This window comes from Vidua chalybeata, chromosome 8, assembly GCF_026979565.1.
Source record: "Vidua chalybeata isolate OUT-0048 chromosome 8, bVidCha1 merged haplotype, whole genome shotgun sequence".
Lineage (NCBI taxonomy): Eukaryota > Metazoa > Chordata > Aves > Passeriformes > Viduidae > Vidua > Vidua chalybeata.
Genome location: NC_071537.1, coordinates 32,958,374 through 32,979,167, shown reverse-complemented (window position 1 = coordinate 32,979,167; position 20,794 = coordinate 32,958,374). Strand labels below are relative to the sequence as shown.

Below are 20,794 nucleotides of genomic sequence, written 5' to 3'. Positions count from 1 at the left end.
GAGCGGCAGCAGCACCGCCGCCGCCGCCGCAGCGTGGGGCGGCTCCAGCGGCGCGATGGCGGCCACGGCGGGCAGAGCGCTGCCGCTCCTCCTCTGCGGCCGCCGCCCCGCCGCGCTCACCGCCGCCGCCGGCCGCTTCCCGGCGCTGGGCCGGCGCCGCCAGCAGCAGCAGCAGCGACACCGGACGGTGAGTGAGGCGGCAGCCGTGTGCCCTTCAGAAGGCGGGCGCGGTGCCGGCGGGCGGCGCGGGGGCCCCGGCTCCGCGGCTGCTCCACGGCGGTTTCGCGGTGGTTCCCAGCTCCCGGCTCCGCCAGCTGCGCGTTTATTCTTAGCACCGTCACCGGGTGAAACTTGAGCGCGGTGGCGGGCGGCGGCAGCGGAGCTCTCCCGGTCGCGCTCCGGCAGCGGCGGCTCGTGGCCCGCCCGCCCCGCGCCGCTCCGGGAGCGGGCGGTGCTGCCGGCGCTGCCCGGCGTTCCGGGGCCGCGCTCCCGGGGCGGGGGTCGCGGGGCGTGGCCGCCAGGTGGCGCTGGGGGCCGCCGGGAGCGGGGGGGGAGCGCGGAGGTCGCGGAGAACCCGCCGGGAGCGGCGGCACCGGCACCGACCCGAGCGGGCAGCGCAGCGCCTCTTGCCCGGGTTCTGCCTCTCCTCCCTTCTCTTCCCGCTCCCCTCAAGGTCAGCCAAGGGGCCGCTTGGGGGGCTTCCCGAATCCCGGTCGGTGCGCTGGCTGCCAGAGGGAGAGGGGCAAAGCCAGCCGGGCTCTGTTCGCTCCCTTTTCCTTGGTGTCTTCGCCAGGGAAAGAGGGGACTGGCAAAGTGCGCAGGCTTTCTTGTGTGTCTCAGGGCGGAAAAAAACTGTAAAGGCAGCAGGTTGTGTCTTGGAGCTCGAAAGATTTGCTAAAAATACCGGGAGGGTTTTCCCCCTATTTTTTTCTTTTTAAACTGAGGGAACACTGTGTAACCGTGGGTTATCCTCCTGGCTTTTGCCACAATCCGTTTCGGTGCTGTCTCTAAGGGAGCTTCTGTCGGAGGTGTGCACCTGTCGCTCCCTTGTTTTGCTCCAAACAAGTAATGACGGGAACTACGAGGAGCCACCAAAATTGTGGATTAATCAGGTGACGGAGCGGGCTCTGAGCTCCGCCGGCGCAGCGGATACATCGCTGCGGTCCCTCGGTGCTGTAGAAAGAGTTGTTTGTGCCCGGTATCTTCAGGGTGCCGCTCGTTCCTCCGCCCCTGTCGGTGTGCTTTGGCAGCGAGGGGATGCCGGAGGTTCCGTCGCTCTCGGGTGTCTCCATCCCGGCAATCCCGCATTCGCGGCGCGCTCGTTCCCACGTGTGAAGTGTGCCCTGTGACTGCAGGGTTAATCCCGGCACCTGCTCAGGTGTGGAATGGCCTTTCTAGAGTCCGTAATTAATACCTGAGCTGTCTTCTTGAGCGGTGTGGCCCTGGCAAATAATTGTAATTATCTAAATTTAAATTGACGTTTGCTATTGATTTAACAGAGGCTCAGATTCGTGCTTGGTTTCACTCCTTGGGCTAAGTGTAGCAGTAAATGTGTGAGAAAATTATAAAAAAAAAAAAAAAAAAAAACATTAAAAAGCCGTGAATCTCCTGTGTTTGCCCAGGATACTGAGCGGACGTGACTGAGGTGTGGGCATGTTAAAATCCTACTGTCAGAGCCGTTTCCTTCAATAGCTTGGGGAAGGAGGAGGATTTTGCCAGTGCCCTGGGGACTGATGATTAGAAAGCCCTCCTGGCTTTAGTTGGGCTGTGCTGTTGGATTTTTGGCAGCCTGGCTGTGGTGTTGCAGTCATTAATTTTTGGGGTTTTTTCAACAGGGAGGTGGTGCGCAGGTCGGTTGGGTTGAATCCCTGAGAACCAAGAGGTGGGGATCCAGGATCCTGGCAGTTCCTTCTGGCAGCATCTGTGATGTGCCTGTTTATCCCCTCACAGCAGAGATTAGTTATCCTTTCCCTCACACTGCACTTGAGAAACTCTGCAGACCACTGAGAGAGAGCAGCTGAATCCTGGAATAAATGATCTGTGAGGAGAAATGAAAGGAACTGGAGCTCTTTGTAATAAAGAGGAAATTGAAAGGAGGTGTTGCTGCAAAGAGGAAGCAGAAAACCAGACAAATCCTCGTCAGGTGGGAGAAGGAATGGGCTCACAGTGTGAGCAGAGGGGTTTGGTTAGGTGCTGGCAGACTTTACTGACAGTAAGAGCTGTGAAATGCTGAATTATTTCTGGGAAGGCTGCTCAGTCTGTTATCAGAGGTGGTTAGGGCAGGTTAGGCTCACATCAATCAGTTATGGCTGATGAAGAATTGATCCTGCTGTGATGGGACGGGGATGTACAAGCTTCCTGAGACCATAGATTACATTAGGAAAGACGTAGAAAGAGTTTGTATAATATGGGTGTAATTAATAGAGTGGTTACATCAGGTGTGTCTGTGCAGTGTTGTTTTTAGTACCATCAATTCTACTTGGGTACTTCTCAGGATGGCTGGTTTCTTGCAGAGGTGATAAATTAAATGGGCTTTCTTTGAAACAGGGTGGAAATGCTAAATGGTCTTATGGATGAGTTCTTTCAAAAGCAATATAAATAATGCTGGAAGAAACTGCACCAACGAACTAGATTACTGTGAGGACAGTGCTGTAAAATAAACAAAAAAACTCCTCCAGGTGGGTGAAGTACAAAGGAGGAGGTTCTGATAACACCAGATGGGAGAGAGGGCGAGGAGGTGAGCAAATACTTGGCTATGAGGGAGCAGTTGGGAGTACATCAGTACTGGGGGACACAGGGCTTGAGTGAAGCATTCACAGCTTGCTTGAGAGCTCTGAAACCTGGGGGAGTTGGGAAAGCTCAGTGGGCTCAGCATGGAGATGTTCCCACACGAGCAATCCCTTAGGGAGAAGATCAAAAGTCTGTCCCTAACAGGATCACAAGGGTGAGAGATCTGGGGAGGGGGATGCAAGAAACTTGAATGAGAAGTTCATTCATTGATCTTGGTGTCAGGATAAGCAAGAAGAAGGAAGTTTTTTACTGCTATTTGTAGATTTCCCTTCTGAGCGTGGTGGTGGTATACATTTCAGGATGGCTGGGCAGGGTGAGGAGGCCTCACCATGGAGCAACTGGGGCTTGGGCATCCACAGCGTTGGAAGAGTGTGACAGAGCTGAAGAAATGAACTGGGAGCAGAAGTATCAGAGGCTGCATCTCTTTCCAGTCTCCCTCTTTGGCTACACACACAGAGGGTGAAGGAAGCCAAGTTCCCAAATGTGTTTGCAGTGGAGAAGGTGCTGGGGTGGGCTGGGGGGTTGTAATGTGTGGGAGGCCACACGTCCTGTTAGACAGCTTGTCCTCTGAGGGGCAGGGAGAGAGAATTGAAGTGGGACTATTCCTCAGGGGAAACTTCCTCATGGAACAAGGGAAAGCCTTTCCTGTCTCCTGCCTGTCCCAGGTGCTGTGGAGGTTGAGGGTCAGCTTTCCAAGGGCTGAGGTGTAGTGGGGCTTGGAAGCAGGCCTGGAAAGGCTTCACAAGGAAGCAAGCTATAAATGGTTTTCAGTGATGTGGAGGTAGACAAAATATTTAAATAAAATGCTTTGCTTTTGTCTGTTGAACACCTAATCCTCATGGCTTCCTTCCTGCAGAGATTAGAGGCTCCTGTTGCTGCATTTCCTGGTGCCTGTAGCCAGGGGTTGAGTTAGGTTGGATTAGAATGTAATCAGCTGGTGCAAAAATACCTATAGAAAATCAAGGGGTTGGCTGCGTGTGGCATTCCTGTGGTAGTTCATTCTAGAAGTTCTGGGCAAATCAGGAATATTGATTCCTAGTGCCTTCTTCTAAGCCTAAGAAGGAAAAACGGAACTCATCTGAGCTGCAGCCAGATTTTGAGTAGGTATTGGACAGCGTGCAGGTTTTTCTTTCTGCTCCTGGTGAGAACCAGGGTTACCTGTGTTGATCCATCCTCCAAGCCAGGTAGGATTTTGGTGCAGGTGGCTCAGGTTTGAGGATATAGTGGAGACAGTGTCCTGCAAAGATCTTGTTCTGTGCCAAGGAGAGATGGGATAAGCCTCAAGAGGAGGCTGCAGGGGACATCCTGCTGTGGCTCTCCTTTATTCACCATAGATCCAGGGTGTATTTAGTGAGGTTTTTTCCTGTGCAGCACTGACTTCCAGAGAAGCTGTAGCTCGATAGTGTGGTCATAATTTCCTGTGGGGCCACCTCAGGCCTTGAGGGCGAGACACAAAGAGTCTTTGCTTCTTTTTTGCCAGGGTCAGGATTAAATGTGTGAGATGGTGTTTCATGTTGGCACTCAGATGTTTATTAGTTCTTATCTGTGTCACAGTCTCACAAACCCTGAGTTCTACAGCATTTCACTCTAACAAACTAAAAATGGAGCTCCATCTCTCTCTCTACAAGGCTTTTTAAGGATAAACTGTCCAATTAAAAAATGAAACCTAAATTATTTTTACTTTTAACCCAATAACCAACCACCCATGGCCCTCAATGTGGACTTTTTTATCCAATTACACAAAACCACCCAAACCCATGGAGAAGAAGGTGAAGAAGTAGGACCAGCTTCTGCTCTAAAACCTCCCATCTTCCTTTATATATTACTATATTCGAAAACCTTAAACACTTAAGTTTTCCACCCTGTGATATCACACACTTCTATTCAAACTCCACACCCACAATCCCAGATTATGGGTAGAATTGACTTCTGTCATTCATTCAGATAGAATTGAATTCTTTTACTCAATTTTGGAAGCTTCTCCATGGCCTCGGGTCAAATGCTGTGTTCTCTCCTGAGGGTCAGTGCCTGTCAGCACAGAAGCTCTAAAATTCTCAGCATCCAGGCTTCCAACAGCTCCCTGTCACAAAAGCTGCAGTTTATTGTCCCATTGTTGCCCAGCCCTTGAAGCAAATTGTCAGGTGAAGCTCAGGCAGTGGCAGCAGGGATGGTTGGGCATGGATGGAAGACTGTGGGCTGTGTTTTTGCTGAGGATGGAAGCTGGCAGACTTGTTTAATTAACTGTACTGCTGCTTTCCTGACCTGGCATACTGCTGATTGTGATTTTCCAAGGAATGATTAAAAATCTGTGCTAAAGGGGATGACCAGCAAATATTTTTGAATGTACGAAAGTGGCTAAAATCAGAGAACACACTTTCAGGGCTGTCTGTGTGAAAGAGGAGCACAATACGAGGACTAGATGTTGGTTTGGGGTTTTTTGACAGTTACTTGATGATATTACCATATTTTATTTATTTTTTATCCCATGGGAATAACAAAGACTTTGAATCTAGGTTCCCTGAGGGAAAGTAAGTTACAGTCATGATCAAGTTGATGCTGTCACTAAAATATAAACATTTCAGGGTAGTTCTTTTTCCACAAGGGGAGTGTTTCTCAGCTGTGCTCAGTCAGGAGGGGTATAGCTCTCCTGACCAGAGCCAAGTCTTAGAAAGAGAAGAAGAAAAAAAGTTGTTCTTCTCTAAAGCTGTTTTAAGACTCATCTTAAAGAGGAAACTTTCTGTGAGGTTAGGCTCCACCCAGTCTGGAGGGGGAAACATAATTTTTATGACTTAATTTCTGATTTGTGCTATGAGTCACCAGTTTGCCATTCTATAAAATAGCACTGAGCTGACTCAAATATGCAATGTAAATTATTGTCCTGATTGTAGGTCTGTGGAAATACAGAAATTGTTTTAGATTTGGATGGCTTGATTTTTCAAAAAAAAAAAAAAAAAAAATTATTCATTTATTGCAGTGTCAGTTGGTGGTCAGCCTCTCTTCCTAAAAGCCCAACTGCTGCTTTCTACTTCTGTGGCTCCTGGTAGGAGGAGGAACTGTACTAAAAAATTTGAAATTTGTTGAAAGTAGATGAAGCTGTGTTCCCTGAGCTCACCGTGGGGGCATACTTCTTATTTCTGAAGTGCTCTTGGGGTGAGAGACCACCTGTGATATTGCTAGTGGGGATTTCATCATATTTTCACTTTCCCAGTGCAAACTACAGCAATCAGGCTTTAAGGGCTATTTTGTCCTTGAGTATTTAATGCAGAAAATGAAAGGACTTGTGCTTCTGCTGTTAAAGATTCTGAATAGGGTTTTCTCCCTGTTATTAAGCTCTCAATTGGTCATCAAAATGAGATGTCATCTTAATGAAGATGAAAATGTGCAGCACTTGAGTGTGACGTGGAATTAGTTTCCAGCAGGATGAGCCTGTGGGGTATGGCTTTTGTCTCCTGTAAAATACAGAGCATGTCCACTATCTTTTTCTGCATTCTTGGCAGCTCTTAAGGAATTAGGAAATGCGGAGCTCATTTCAGCAATTTGCTTTTGTTGGCTTCCCCAGGAGGAAAGGACTGCCATGCAATGTGGAAACTCTCAATCTCTGACACTCCCTCTTGGAATAACTAAAACTCGAATTGCACTCAGATATGTAACTTGTGAAGGATCTGCAAGGGAGCAACCACCATAAAAACCAGCTCTGGGTGATTGTCAGTCTTGTGCTCTGTCAGTCTTGTATTAAACCCTTGTTTTCTTCTGCCCAAACTGACTTCTGATGGTGCTGAGCTCTTTTAGATTTGCAGCTGAAACCTGTAGAAGGAGCAGCAAAAGGATGTTGGCTGGCCAGGGTGCAGGCTGTGAGATGGAATCAGAGTAGGAAGGAAATTATTTTCTGACAGATTGTTGTAAGAGGAAATACTTATTCATTCCACTTCAACCATTCTTTAAAAATACATCCTTGTAATTTAGCCTCGTCATTTTTCTTAGATGTTTGGACTTAAGTGAGAATGAGTTTTCTGTCTGGCAAAGAAACTCCAAAAATGACAATTTTAAGTACTACTCTGACAAATGAAGATATGAAGAGAAAAGGAGCTGCCCAAGATAGCACAAGAGTGATGTGGGATTTTTTTTTTTCAGCTTGTGTGTTAAAAGGAATTATCTGGGGTCTGGATGATGGTTTTCCTATACAAATTTTCCTGCATGAATACTGTTCTGTCATTATTCATGCTTGCCTTTGAGAATAATTTCATATCCCATGTCCTGCTCATGTTTTCTGCTTCTAGACAAAACTCACACACTGTGAATATGCAGTGCAGCAGCAACCTTTTAATAGTAATATAAATTAATTGGAAGCCTGTCCCAAACATTACAAAGATTCCTGGCTGGGGGAGATGGGAGGGAAAGCTGGCAGCAAAAGTTATTTTCTCCCCAAAATAACAGTGAGCTGGAAAACTGCAGAGATTTCCCAGGGGGAGAAAAAATTGATTCCTTTTTTGGAATGAAAATGCCCTGTTTACCATGTGACTTGGGAAATCCTCTTGGCTTCCTGCAGAGGGGAAAGGGTGAGTTGAAGGTTTGGTCGGGTGGTGAAGCCTGGCATGTTTGTGATGCAGGAGGGCTCCAGTGGGAGCCTCCTGCTTGCTGCAAGGCTATTCCTGTTATCCAGGGACTTGTTCCTGAGGCACTGACAACAGAAATTTCATTGTCTAAATATTGAGTAGATTGGATAATTGCACTCTTCAGCGCTGTGTGGTTTCTCCCGAGTTTGGGGGTGTTGTATTTAAGTGGAGAGTGGGATCCTTCCCTTGGATTTTGCTGTAAGGGATTCAAGGGAGCCAAACCCAGTGTCTCTGTTAAGGGAGAAGACTTGTTTCATCATGAGTAGTGTGTATTGCTAGTAATGAAACCAGCTCCAGATACTCCCTTCTGCATGAAGGGAATATATTAAAAATTGCTCCCTTCTCGTGATGAGCTGTCCTTGTGTTTCATGAGCTGCCTAGAAAACCTCTGGCTCTGGCTTTTGCTCAGGCTGTGGTCAGTGCCCTGCGTCTCACAGGAGGACTGTTGTTGTTTTTGAACCTGGAAACCGTGGTGCTGCAAGGGAGGGAAACCACTGCAAGTGCTGAGACATCCGTTCCTCCTTGCTTGGCTGGGTGATGTGAGTCTGATTGCTAAGTAACCAGAGACTGATGGTCCAAAACAGAGCTTTGCTCTGAAGCCAAAAAGCCACGGATTACTCTGACCACAGAGTTGAAGAGTGCTAAGATGGATTTTATTTTAAGGATAATTTTGTCCAAAGACAAAGACCATGACTCAGATTCACACATGTTCTCGTGGAAAACAAATCATGGTTTTGAATCAGCCACTCATTCGTGTGTGTGGGAGCGACCATTTCCATGTTTCCTCTTGGCATTTAGTGCTCGAGAGAGTAATTTTAAACAAATAGTTTCACAAAGTACCTCATTATTGAGCAGGGCAGGATATGACACCACGCAGATATGGTTTTTTGAGCTGGCAAGGAAGTCAGGATTTTGAGAAGAGCATTGATACTATGCACTTGTGAAATTAATCGTTTTGTAAATAACATTTTTAACAGATGTTGGGTTGTTTTTTTTTTTTTTCATCTTTCCCCAAAGGTGGGTTGTTTCTGGTGACTGTCCCTGCACACCATTCAGTTTTCCTCTGCACAGCAGCTCCTTTGCTTGTGCTGAATTGTGTTTTTTCCCATTTGCAGTCAGTGGTGCACACATGGCATCCTCTGCAGGATGCCCTCCCCTCTCCCACTGCAAGCACACTGGTAACACACAGCTCCAGTTTGTGTGGAGCACTCTGGGCTCTGGATCTGGGGCAGGGACTTTGGTGGAGCTGCTGCTTTCATGACCTACTTCTTAATGGAAGTAAAAAACTGCTCCTGGTGGCTCACAAGACAGATTTGGGCTTTTTTTGAAAAATCAGACTCCAGCTTGATCCAGTTGTACTCCTCGAGGTTGTTCCCTGAATTATTCCTGTTTTAGTGGAAAGAAAGCACAGGAACACCTGTGCCTAGAGCAGTGTGGCTTTGGGGATTTAAAGCAAGCACTGTGTGTTTGTTGTGGTCAGTCAGATGTCATCAGTTTCTTCATTTGTGCTTTTGTAGACAGTAGGTGTGTAACTGACTCATCCTCAACGCTGTATCTCCCATTTTTCCTTCAGTTTAGGACATTTGGCAACACTCAACAAGCCAAATCGCTATGATTAGTCTGACGTTTTATGCAACAGAGTGCACCAGAGAGGGCTGTTTGTTCTTGGAATTACAATGTCAAAGCACCACAGTAGTTTCCAGGGCAGTCTTTACATAATTTTTGTAGATTTCCACTCAGATGGAATCACAGGAATACCCTCACGTTCCCTGGGTATCCGTGCACGGGTTTCATGGCGCTGCCAGAGCTCTGCTTGCCTCCTGCAGGAGCTGAGGATGCTCCAGGCAGGATTCTGACTCACAAACACTTCCAAGCTTCCTTACAGCCTTGGGAATGTGGAAAGATGTGGCCTGAAAGCTGAATTCCTGCCCTAGCCATGCCATCCCACTGAGCACCTGGAGACCCCACTGGCTGGGTGTCAAGTCCATGTTTTCTCAATTTCCTTGACTAAAAAGTTAAGCCAGCCCTTACCTCCTTTCCACTGAACACCTCCCAAAACCCCTCCTGACTGTTTTCTGTTAATGTATTTTAACGTGCTCCAGCTCTGTTACTCTGCCTCCTCCTTTAGCTTTTCTAAAGAAAACTAATAAAAAATAATAGTAAAGCTTTCAGCTTTCCATTGTCATGCTTTCCATTTTTATAATACCAACTAGCATCCCAAGAGTTGTATTTAGATTAGGCTAATTTAGTTCTCAAGTGTATTTCCCTTTTTTTGCCATTTGTGAGCACGGGGTAGTTTAAAATGTGTATTATTTTGGCCATGATTTGCCTTGGAAAAAGCATTCTCTGGAACACTTTAATACAGTTATTTAATAGCTGTAAATAACTGCTGCTAGAGAACAGCTTGGCTGACCACTGGCAGTAATATGCATGAAACTTATTTAATCCTAAGTGATTAAACTTGAATTTTATGGGTTGTGTTTACAGCTGCAGTTCTCCAGCTCTGATTTCATCTCTGTGCTGCTTGAACCTCAATATTAATTTTCAGTCCTGGTGATCACTGACTTATGTGAGGCTTTTCCCATGGCCAGGTCTACCTCAGTCTGGTTTCTGAAGAAATATAACAGTCAAAAGAGAAGAAAATACTTTTTTTTTTTTTTTTTTTTTTTTTTTTTTTTTTTTTTTTTTTTTTTGTTGCTGCTGTTTTTGTATCTTCCTCCTACTGCTCTGGTGTTTTGCTGAGTGCCCCAACTTCTTCTCTTGGCTGTTTGAGATGCATTAAGAGCTCGTGCATAAACATGAGAGAAATCCATGCAACTTCTCAGTAGAGAAATTTTGCTTTACTGCATATTACCTGAGTGCAAAACCCTTCCAGCTCTTGCTGTGAAAAATATCTGCCTATTTCCTTGTAGGTCTGAAGAACATCACCCAAGCTGACAGGACATTGTGAGTATAATAACTTGATGGTTTTGCAATCAGTTAAAGAAGTTCAAGTTGTGTGATATTCAAAGTGAACTTGGTAATTTGCTGATCCATGTGAATAAATTCCACAGACTCCCTGGGAAGGTGGTTATTTCCCAAAATCAAGGGGAAGGACAGTTGCAGGCAGACAATCAAAAATTGTGGGGGTGGGAAGAAGGTAGATGAAAAATAGGATGCACTTGAGCTGTTGTCATCTGTTCATATTCCACTTTGCCATCTATCACTATTATTGTAATAAGTGCAGGAATTTGAAGGGACATGAAAGCACTTCAGTGGCTTCTCCTGGATTCCTGATTTATATTCTGGGAATTTTGGTGCAAAGATGCTGTTCTTGATCATCCCTTGGTCTTTCTGATGCTGTTGTTGCAAGGTTACTTTCCCCTCCTTGTTTGATAGTGTACTCATAACACAGTTTTGTCCCTGTGCCAAAACTTTTACCTTGCAATAATTAATATTAACATATATATATACTTACATAAATTATGGTTTGATTAGATAAAAATATATACAATATCTATATATGATACAGCTATTATTATATATTTGATTATATTATGTAATCCAATAATAATTGGGTTTTTTCCCCCTCATCCTTGCTGTGAGAACAAGACTACCAAAACATTCTGGGGATATTAATTGCACTTTTTCACAAGGGACTGAAGGAGCACAACCTTAATAAGAAATCTTAACTTTTAACAGTTATAATTGCTGTTTGCAGCTTTAATTGTGGTGTGGCTTTTCCAGGTAGATAATCTGATAGGAGAAGAATAACCAGGCTCTGACTAGCCACTTGCTTCATTTCTTCCCACAGCTCTGACCAGCCATTAATTTTCTTTGCATCTCTGCAGTAATTAGTGTGGAGCTCTGGAGCTCAGAGGTTGAACACAGCATATTAACCCTTGTGTCCAGGAGAGAGGAGATGGGAATGTTGGCCTCCTGTGAGTGCAAATCACCTGCTTTTTGTTGAGCTGCTGTTCTTAAAGTACTTCCTTTATAGAAAAGCTTTTAAGTAATATTCAGGTAGGATTTAAATAATAAAGTTGAATAAAATGTGTGCCACTTTGCTGCTGAAGCTGCTTGTTTTTTTTTTTTTTTTCCTTCTTAGTAGGGATAAGGACCAGTGGCCAGCAAGATTAATTTTATGTGATGTGCTGATTTAGCACTCCAGAGCCTCCAGTGATAAATAGCTTGCTCCCTGTTCTCTCCCTTTTCTTCTGTCTTCCACCAAGTTTAGTTTCTAAGGCACAAACCCAAGCAGGCTATGTAGAAGTGTAAAATGCCTGCTTCAACCAGCATGAGCCATTAATCCCTCTCTACACGGTTTAACATTTCTACAAATGAATTTTTTGATCAATAGTTAGCAAAAAATTGTAAGAGAATGCAAGTGAAATAGCAAAAATTAAACAAGCATGTTTGAGAGCACAGGTGGTTGAATAATCTCTTTCAGACCTTTGCCTGGTGATTAGTTTTGGACCAAATTGTTGCTTCCACTCGTAATTCCTACACTCCCACTGAGAGGTTTTGGGGGAACCTCAGGCTTCTGGGGGCAGTTTTCACTCAGAATAGGTTGCAACTGATTTTTAAAAGACAGCTTTGAAGAGACTGATTTCCAGACAAACATCTTCTCTTTACTGTGCTTGTGTTAAGATTATCCTAGTTTAGAAAAATAATCTGGAATTAGTGTCAGTGAGACAGTAATCTGGCAGAGTGCAGGTTTAAATGGATACTGCTAACAAATCCCAGGCAGTGAACTGAGCAGAGCTTCAGCATCAAAATATTTCCAGCTTTCTTGTGGTTTTTTAAATTCTTTATGTTTTGCTGATTATTTCACAGTTGAGACAGTGAAAAATGACTTGTATCTTTAGAGTTTCAGGACCACCATGGCATTTTTTTACCCTCTCTTAGTTTCCTCAAATGTTTTTTTGGCAAAGTGCTGCTTTGCCAGTCATCCATCACAAAACTGAAAACACTGGACCCTACACAACCTCGTGGATTTTGCGGCTGCGGTTGTAGGATGCTCTGATTTATATCTGTTTGCTGTGGGGAAAGTTAATATTTGGGTTGGAGGATGGCAAAAAGTGGTGTTTTCATGTCCCTCAGTGAGTAAAGGCGTGCACAAGGAGCAGCTGGTGGTTCTCCAGGAGGAGTCAGCATTCCCAGGAATTCCAATTCCCAGGATTGGGAAGCAGCAGCTGCAGGGTGGCCCCAGCACAGCTCTGTAGTCACTGCTGGCAGAGAGGCCTCAGAGGAAGGGATTTTTGCAGTTCCTGTGCAAGCAGATGATTTGCCTTTATGAATCCTTCCTTGCCTGGATGCAGAAGAGCTTTTCAGGGAAGGCTGAGGTGGCTGTGGGGATTCTCTCAGGTTTTTTGTGAGTGAATATTTAGTTTCTAAGAATCGCTGCCCTTTGAGTGGTGACCGTGAGTCCCTTGCAAAGAAAAGGGCTGTTTGGACCTCTTGGAGGACTTTTGGCCTCTGACATTAAATATATAATTTGGAAACTCTCTTTGGGATTACGGAGTAGTTCCTGGTGCAAGTGTGAGCTGTGAAGAAGGAGGTTTAGCTGGTGAGCACCCCTACAAACAGATGGACACTGGTCTGGTTGGGAACTGGGTGTCTTAATGCAGCTTATGTGGCTTCCTGGGGGATAAGTAGGAATGGATTGTGATTTAATGCCACTAAATGGGGAAAAAAAACGTAATTAGTGTTACATTTACTCTGTATGGATACATAACACTTAATCTACAACTGTGTTTTCAGAGCAGTTTTCCTTCAACTGATAATACCAGCCATAAAAATGTCACTTCTGCAGCATGGCCATAAACAATAATGACCTATTCCAATGTACTGTTGCATTCCTGAGCTTTAGGAAGTGTCTCTGTGGGGTCAGATCTGCACTTGGGGCTGTGCTTTGGAGCAGCAGGGTTAGAGCTTGATTTGTATGTGAGGGGTGGTTGCTGCTGCAGAAAAGGAGGCGATTTGTGTGTGCTTGAGGAAGGAGCAGGGAGCTTGAAGGGCAGAGCTGCTTACGGCCTGGGGCAGCTATCCCTCTTTTCCAGCACCTCCAAGGAGGGGAGTTTGTCCCTTTGCTATTCTGTGCCTCTTCTACCACTGCAGTATTTAACTGGGCATTTTCTCCGTGCACTGTTGAGAAAAGATTTATTTACCAGGTTTTGATGTTTTGAGGCAAAAATCCACAAATGTTAGCATAGAGATTAAAGCAATTAACAGCTTTGCTAATGTATCACAGAATCCCAGAATGGTCTGGGTTGGAAGGTGTCGGATTATGCCCTTTTCTGACCTAGAGATGGGGCAACTGAGAGGTGTTTTAAAACCTTTTATTCCATTTTCAGTCTCGTGAGAAGGGTGGGACAATACAGATGTTATCATTCACACCATCACAATCAGAAGCCAACTATTTCCTAATTACAATACACTGCAAGTGTTTCTTTCTGTCAGCTTTAGCCACACCATGCTGTAAATGCCTTAAAGCCAATCATCTAAAATGACCCCTCGTGGGTCCCACTACAATGCATCTTTCATTGTTCTATTTCTCCAAAAAGTATCCAGTCATTTTTGCAAGGCCATCCTTTGAAACTTGTTTCTAGTTCCATTTCTCTCTCAGCAATGTCTGTCCTGTTCCATGGCATTTCTAAGTCAGCATTTCTTATCTCAAGGTTTGCATACAGATGCACACTGTGTGAGCCTTCTGTCAGGCTTTGAGAATTTTCTATAAATCCATTTCCCACACTGACCTTAAAACCCATCCTGCCATTTATGGGCAGGATCCCACTGTCCAGGCTGCTCCAAACTCTGTCCAGCCTGGCCTTGGGCACTTCCAGGGATCCAGGGGCAGCCCCAGCTGCTCTGGGCACCCTGTGCCAGGGCCTGCCCGCCCTCCCAAGGGAACAATTCCTCCCCAATATCCCATCTAAATCTCTCCTCTCTTGGTTTGAAGCCATTTGCCCTTGTCCTCTTACTTCATGCAGCTGTAGAAAGTCACTCTCCCTATTTTTCATACCTCCCTTTTAAGTGGAAGGAACTCCAGGTTTTCCTGGAGTTTTTTCTCCTCCAGGCTGAGCATCCCCAGCTCTCCCAGCTCTCTGTATCAGGGGACTTGGTTTTAAAAATAATTCACAGGAGGGGGACACAATGGGGATTTTTGTGTCCCCTCAGCAGCTTTGCTCAGTGCCCAGCGCAGAGCCAGCTGGGCAGTGGATGACAGCCCCACCCTGGTGGGTTTGAAGGGATCATTCCCACCTGAGCCCGGGGGCTGGAGGGGCTTTGTGCCCATTAGGGGAATGAGGAGCAGCCTGATGAGGAGCAGGTGAGGTGCCCAGGTGAGGGTGGTGAGCAGAGTGAAAAGGCTGGGAGAGCATCCCTCCCCCTGCTGGTGCTGCCTCAGTTCTCTGTTTTCCTCAGCCTGGAGCGTGTGGTGAGTGCTGCCTCTTATTTCTGCCTGGGGAGTTGTGGGGCTGCAATTGGCTTTCCAAGTTACTGAGTGTGCTGTGTTGTAATTTTCTGGCATTTCAAGTCTTCCCATCTTCACGTGTTAGGCCAGCGCTTGGGATGTGTATTATGAATGGCCAGTAAACTTTTTGTAGAGAGAGAATTCACCACTTGCCACCAGGACAGACTTGGGGGAAGTGAGGTTTTTGCCTTCTGAGCCTTGTTTTCTTCTCCAGCCTTTCCCCACACCTCAAAGGGAGTACCTAACAAAACTGAAAATTATGGTAGGGATCGTTTTGGTGCCTCTTACCCTTTTTTTATACTGTAGTTACTTAAACATAACTTTCCTTATGTCTATACTTTAGTAGTAAGTCCATGAAAAATTCTCAATTGAGGAGAAAAACTGGGAAGCTTTTCAACCAACTTGGTGTCTTGGTTATGTGAGTACTTAGATCAGAATGAGCCTTTTATATTGATAGGGTAAGGGACAAAGAAAAATGCTTTTTTAAGTATACAAGTGGTTGGATAAAGTAAATAAAAGTGAAGGCACACAAATATTTGCTGCTTGGATTGCATGCGATAGGGTGCTGGATATGGTGCTAAAAACTCCTCCTTTTTCTATACAAAGTCAGTTTTATTATTGCTTTTCAAGCTAACAAAGAGGTCAATATTAAAATGCTGCTGTCACCTTTTCAAGGAAATAATGTGGGCAGGATTATCTGGCTTTTCCTAGAGACAGAAGTCTAAACAATTGTCACTAGCAGATGTTTTGTGTAAGGCTTTCTTAAAAATGTCAAGTTGCTTTTCTCATGGCAAAATTCAAGTTGACTAAACCTGAAGTTATATGTATCTTCTTTTTTCCATGCCAGTCTGTGTGGGCCGTTAAAGTGTTTACCAGCCAGGAGTAGGGCTGCTGCAGCAGGAATATTTACCAGCAAAACTGAAAATCTATGTCCTCTGTGAGCTTGTCTTACACTGAATGCTAATTTTGTATAGAAAGAGTTAATGAATTTACACACAATTTTAATCACCTGACCAAGAACTGCTGAGGAGCCCTCCCTATTGTTGAAGGAGTAGCAAAGTTGCCTGTTTCAACAACACTAAAATTGCTAGAACTAAGTTCTTTGCAAGATAAATACGTGTGGATTTCTTGGAAGTTTCTGTGTAATGCCAGCAAAAGTCCAGGGTTTACTGCCTGAGTGACCCCTGGAACTGTGTGTTACTGCAGGTGTACATTGGTGATTTAATTAGATCTAATTAATTGGAGATACTCCCTCTTCAAAACAAGCTCATGGAATAGGTTTCCTTTTCCTCCTTTTGCCAAGCCGGGTGTGGAAGCTGTGCCTGAGCATGGGACACAGCACCTGAATTATTTTGGTGGCACTGTGACCATGTGAGAGTTGGGGAGAATGAAAACTCAAATGCAATTCACAGACAGACGATTCAGAGTTTGAAAGGCACTGGGATAAATCGCAGTACCACTGGGGTAGTATTGTGGTTTGAGAAGTTACCCTGGCTAACTTCTTAGCTGAAATTGCAGCCAATTAGGACTTCCAGCTGGGGGTAATTATCTTCTGATGGGCAAAGACATGGTTAATTAATCACACCTGATAGGTCAAAAGTGGTGTTCAGGGCTGGGTGGTGGTGATTTGCTTGGCAATACGTTGGTGTCGGAGCATACCCCTGTGGCTTTCCACATTGGGAACTTTCAGATTGAAGAATTAGATCATCCTGAAGGTGATATCCTATCAGAAGAATTAGATATCCTGAAGATATTTTGATTTATCCTTATTGTAGCTTAGTGTTCAAGTTGGAAGGAGGTCAAATTTTGCAAGTTTTCCTTATGGCTGTTAATCAGCAGTAAACCTGAACAGTTGTTGGGAATGACTGGGTAGCTTTTTGTTGGTGTAAATCTTTATTTGTCTTGAAGTGCGTGAGTTCTGGGCTGGATACTTCTAGTCCCAGGTAATTGCATTTTGGAGTTGGGCAGTGCTGTTGTTTTCACACTTTAATTAAACTCCTTCCTGACTAATGAGGTTCTTCACTGCTTCCCTCCCACCCCTGCCGTGTTACTTGTTCTTTGCTGGCATTTTTTTTTTGTTCCTCTCTTCCCTATTTCATCATCCTGATCTTCACCCTTTTGTCTACCAGCATGAAAATAAAATCCTAGAAGTCTTGAGCAGTAAAGATTTCAGTTCTTGGGGATGTGTTAAGAGGTGTTGAATATCATAATTGATTCAAGTTTCAGTGTCCATGGCAAGGAACTTCTGGAGCTCTTTACATAACATGTAAAAGGGAAAAAGAAAATACTTGTTCTTAAAGCTCCATCAAAGATGTGAGCTGGGAAAGTGGTCAGAGAATAACTTGAAAAATTGCACCTAAAATCCACCTAAATCCAAAAGGGTTTTCACTACGTTGGATGTATCCTCCTGTTAATTGGGAAGTGTGACTGAAGAATAATTTGGGAGAAAATAGATAGGATTTGCTCAAAAAGCAGCATTAATCTGCATTTGTTTGAGGTTAGCAATGACTGATACATTTTTTGAGTAGTAATAGAAAAGGCAGTATGAATTATTATGGTTGAGATGGGAGTTTATAGGTTTTTCATTATCTGCTGATAAGGGAAATTGTTGTGGCATTTCTGAATGAGGTCAGTACAGAGGCCAGTTCATTTCATCATAGGCCTCTGGCTTTTTGCATGAGGGATTTTAAGTGTACATGAAAATTCTTAAGTCTAATAATTCACATGCATCATTGAATCGTTTTTTAGAGCTCTGTCTTGCTGGGAACTGGCTGGATATTTGCCCAAGTGAAAGCTTTTATGTAAAGTGTTGGTTTTGCAGACATTTAGACAGATTCAGGGGAATTATCATCATAATTGTCCCTCTTCAGGCTGTACCAGTGCCTTAGATGGCTGTTAAGTCTCTGAACACTGAAAGGAGCTGATGGTCTGCTCCTCTGAAGGACTGTCAAAACACCACATTCTTTTTTCAATTCAGGCAGCCCAGTAGGAGAAAGTAATTGGGAGTTTTTCCTACTAAGGAGTGTTTGAGCAGAAAACCATCTTGGGTTACAGCACCCTGGGTTTTACCAGTCAAACTATTCACCTTCCTCACGTTTGACCTGACAGATGATGGCAGTCTGCAATTTTTTCAATGGCAAATAATGTAATGGCAAAGAAATTCAGCTTTCCTGGCTTAGGACTGACTCTTCCTTTCCTCCCTGTGCCTTTAGCCCAGAATGCACAGTTGCATTCTCCATGGTGAGACTGTTTTGTTGGGATATCTCACACGTCAGCCAGAGCCAGTTTGGCAAGATGTGCGTTCTTGGGGTGGGTTTGTCTTTCCTCTTTTGAAGATATTCAGTTTACTGGAGGCTGAGCAGGTGGTAATGAGGGAGTTTTTATAGCTCCATGGCTTCTGCTGGAGGCTATAAACAGCAAGAGCAGGAGGATGGATTTACATTCATGGCTTTATTGGATGAGTGTTTGTCTGCTGTTTGTAGAACCTCTGAGTACTATGACAATTAATCCTACCTGCACCCTCCTTTGTTGCTGGGACGTCCCTGGGAGTGTGCTGAGGTTTTTTTTGATTGCCTGCTGAAATTGTAGGCTGGGCCTGTATTTATGTACCAGCTGTACATTTTGGATAACTGGGAGTCTCTTGCTCGGTTCTGTGCCATTGTGGCTGAGCAGAAAACCATTTGTGCACCCACCTCAGCCTTGGGAAACACACAGAGACTTCAGTGTGACCCCCTGACCTCTGTCTCTTTAACCAGCCCAAGGGTTAGGGGTGGATTTCATGAAAAAGCCTTCCAGGTGGTGATGTGTCTCTTATGACTTGTCTGTTCCTGTCTCAGACTGCAAGAAATACTCTCAAGCATCTGATGGAGTTAATGTTTTTGCCTTGCCTAAGGTGGATTTATTCCAAGGCTTGTGGGGTGCCTTGATGGAGAAGGGACTTGGCTGATATTTTGTAGCAGGTCAAGTATCTGGGACAAGTTCTGTTCAGTGAATGATTTTTAAAAAACCAAAGCCTAAAAAACCCACCATTCTTTAGAGAATCATCTGTTCTCTACGTTGCTTTTATGGTAGATTTTGGCAGTAGGAGGGAATATGAACGTGTGAGTTGGATTAAAAAGGGATGTTCTTGGTTCCAACCTGCAGGTGCTGTCCTGGTGTTAGGCTGGGGTTTGACATTATAGGTGCACAGTGGTTTTCTTCTTCCTTAGTCTGTTTTGGCACAAGTAACACAACATTTGTATTTTGAATGGGTAATGCACAGTTTACAAACCTGAGAGGTTTTCTTTCTTTCCTGTTACCTTTCCTTACTGAGGTGTTTCAGGCTGGAATCCCTGATGGGGTGGGATAAGTGCAGATAAGGAATGTTGCCTTTTTCAGCTGTGACTCAGTTTTGCTTTATTCAGGTCAAAGTGAGCACCTTGCTCAGTTTGACAGACACGTAGCAGAAAAAAAAAAAACTAAAACCCTCAGCTCAGACTGTATCAGACCTGTTCAAAATGGAAGCAAAATTTGTGTGATTTTTCAGTGATAAGCAGAGAAGCACAGTTCACATGCTGATTTCTGGAGAGGGAAGTGTTTTTCCAGGAAGCAGATTTTTTAATGCGTGCACTTAGTTCCTTCAGGCTCCCCCAAGTTCATTTCCTCCAAAGGCTAAACCTGGGAGAACTTTACCCATATCTTCAAAAGCTAAGAGTCAGTTTGGCATTAGTGTGTGAGCTGAAAAAATCACCTGAAAAAAACCACACAATTTTAATGTTAAATGTTCACATAAACCTAGCAGCATGCTCTGGAGAACAGATTCCAAATCCCTGTTATAAAGCTGATTGAACCAAGCTCACCTGCTCCATCCTTTGATTTCAATGCCTAATTTGTTGGCAAACATGTGGAGGAAGGTGATGGCAAATACCTGTGGTTGTGCACTTGTTAGGACTGCACCAGTCAATTATTCCTTGGGATTTTGAGGTCTGTAGATATTTGCTGATCCTGGGCAGGATGTTTATACCTGCAGGGCATTGTCTGGGTTTTGTTGGTTTTATTTCCTGCCCCTGGAAACGTGTATAAGTGTAGGTGTAATAGAAAGGGATTTCTTAGTATTTTTTTAAAATAAAGATCAGGATTATGCATCTATCATACAAGTCTAGATACTAGCAATGATCTCAGGTCAGCCTGGGCCTCTCCTTGGGGCTACTGGCTGGGATGGGAAGGCCAGGCAGGATGTGTCCAGCCTTAGCCCCCTACAGCCCTAATCTCTTGCAAATTTACCAAAATCAGAGGCTTTTATCAATGTGCAGAGAGATTTGTGTGTCTGCAAATAGTGTGTGGATGTTCAGACTCGTGTGGGTTGGTTTGGTTTTCTTTCAGGTTGCTGTAAAGCCCTTGTGTACTTTGAAAAGATAGTGGGGGATTGTAGGTATTGATGATTTGATTTGTCTTTGGTTTCCTTCTTTTGCTGGGGGTTCTTTCAAGGTCTACCAAAGCTGCAGCTGAGGGGTTCCTGAAATACAAGACAGGATCCAAACATACTTTCCTCATGTGGTGGGTGAGAGTTTTGGTGCAATTTTATTAACACATGACTGTGATTTCTTGTTTTCAGTGCTGCTGTTCAGTTTTTTCCTCCCTACTATTGCTCTAGTCTTTGGGATAAATCCTACTTGCAGAAATGTTTTGATTTGGGTGATTTTGTAAAAAGCCTAATTTGCAAACTGGAACCAGTGAAGTGTGTGAGGGTTTCTCTGTTCAATTATGTTGCTCGTGGCTGCAAAGCCAGGTGATGGTGGACAAGGGGTTGTATATGGAATACAAGTTTGGCAGCTTCATGATTTATCAGGATTATTAAGTTGTGGTTGCCCCATCCCTGGAAGTGTCCAAGGCCAGGCTGGAAGGTGCTTGGAGCACCCTGGGATCATCATGTAATGTGGCAGAGAATGGAATGAGATAA

The 20,794-nt window shown here is 44.5% G+C and overlaps 1 protein-coding gene across 2 annotated transcripts in view; it reads left to right on the top strand.

Annotated features, from left to right (window-relative positions):
- The window catches only part of MCU (mitochondrial calcium uniporter), an 85,726-nt gene that overhangs the window by 4,437 nt on the left and 60,495 nt on the right, over positions 1 to 20,794 (top strand). Inside the window, exon 1 of one of the 2 annotated variants that reach the window (XM_053949178.1) lies at positions 56 to 187. The exons of the other annotated variant lie outside the window; for it this stretch is intronic. Within the exon in view, the coding sequence (XP_053805153.1) occupies positions 56 to 187 (132 nt within the window). Of the gene's footprint in view, positions 1 to 55; positions 188 to 20,794 lie in introns of those variants that run through there. 2 annotated transcript variants of the gene reach the window in all.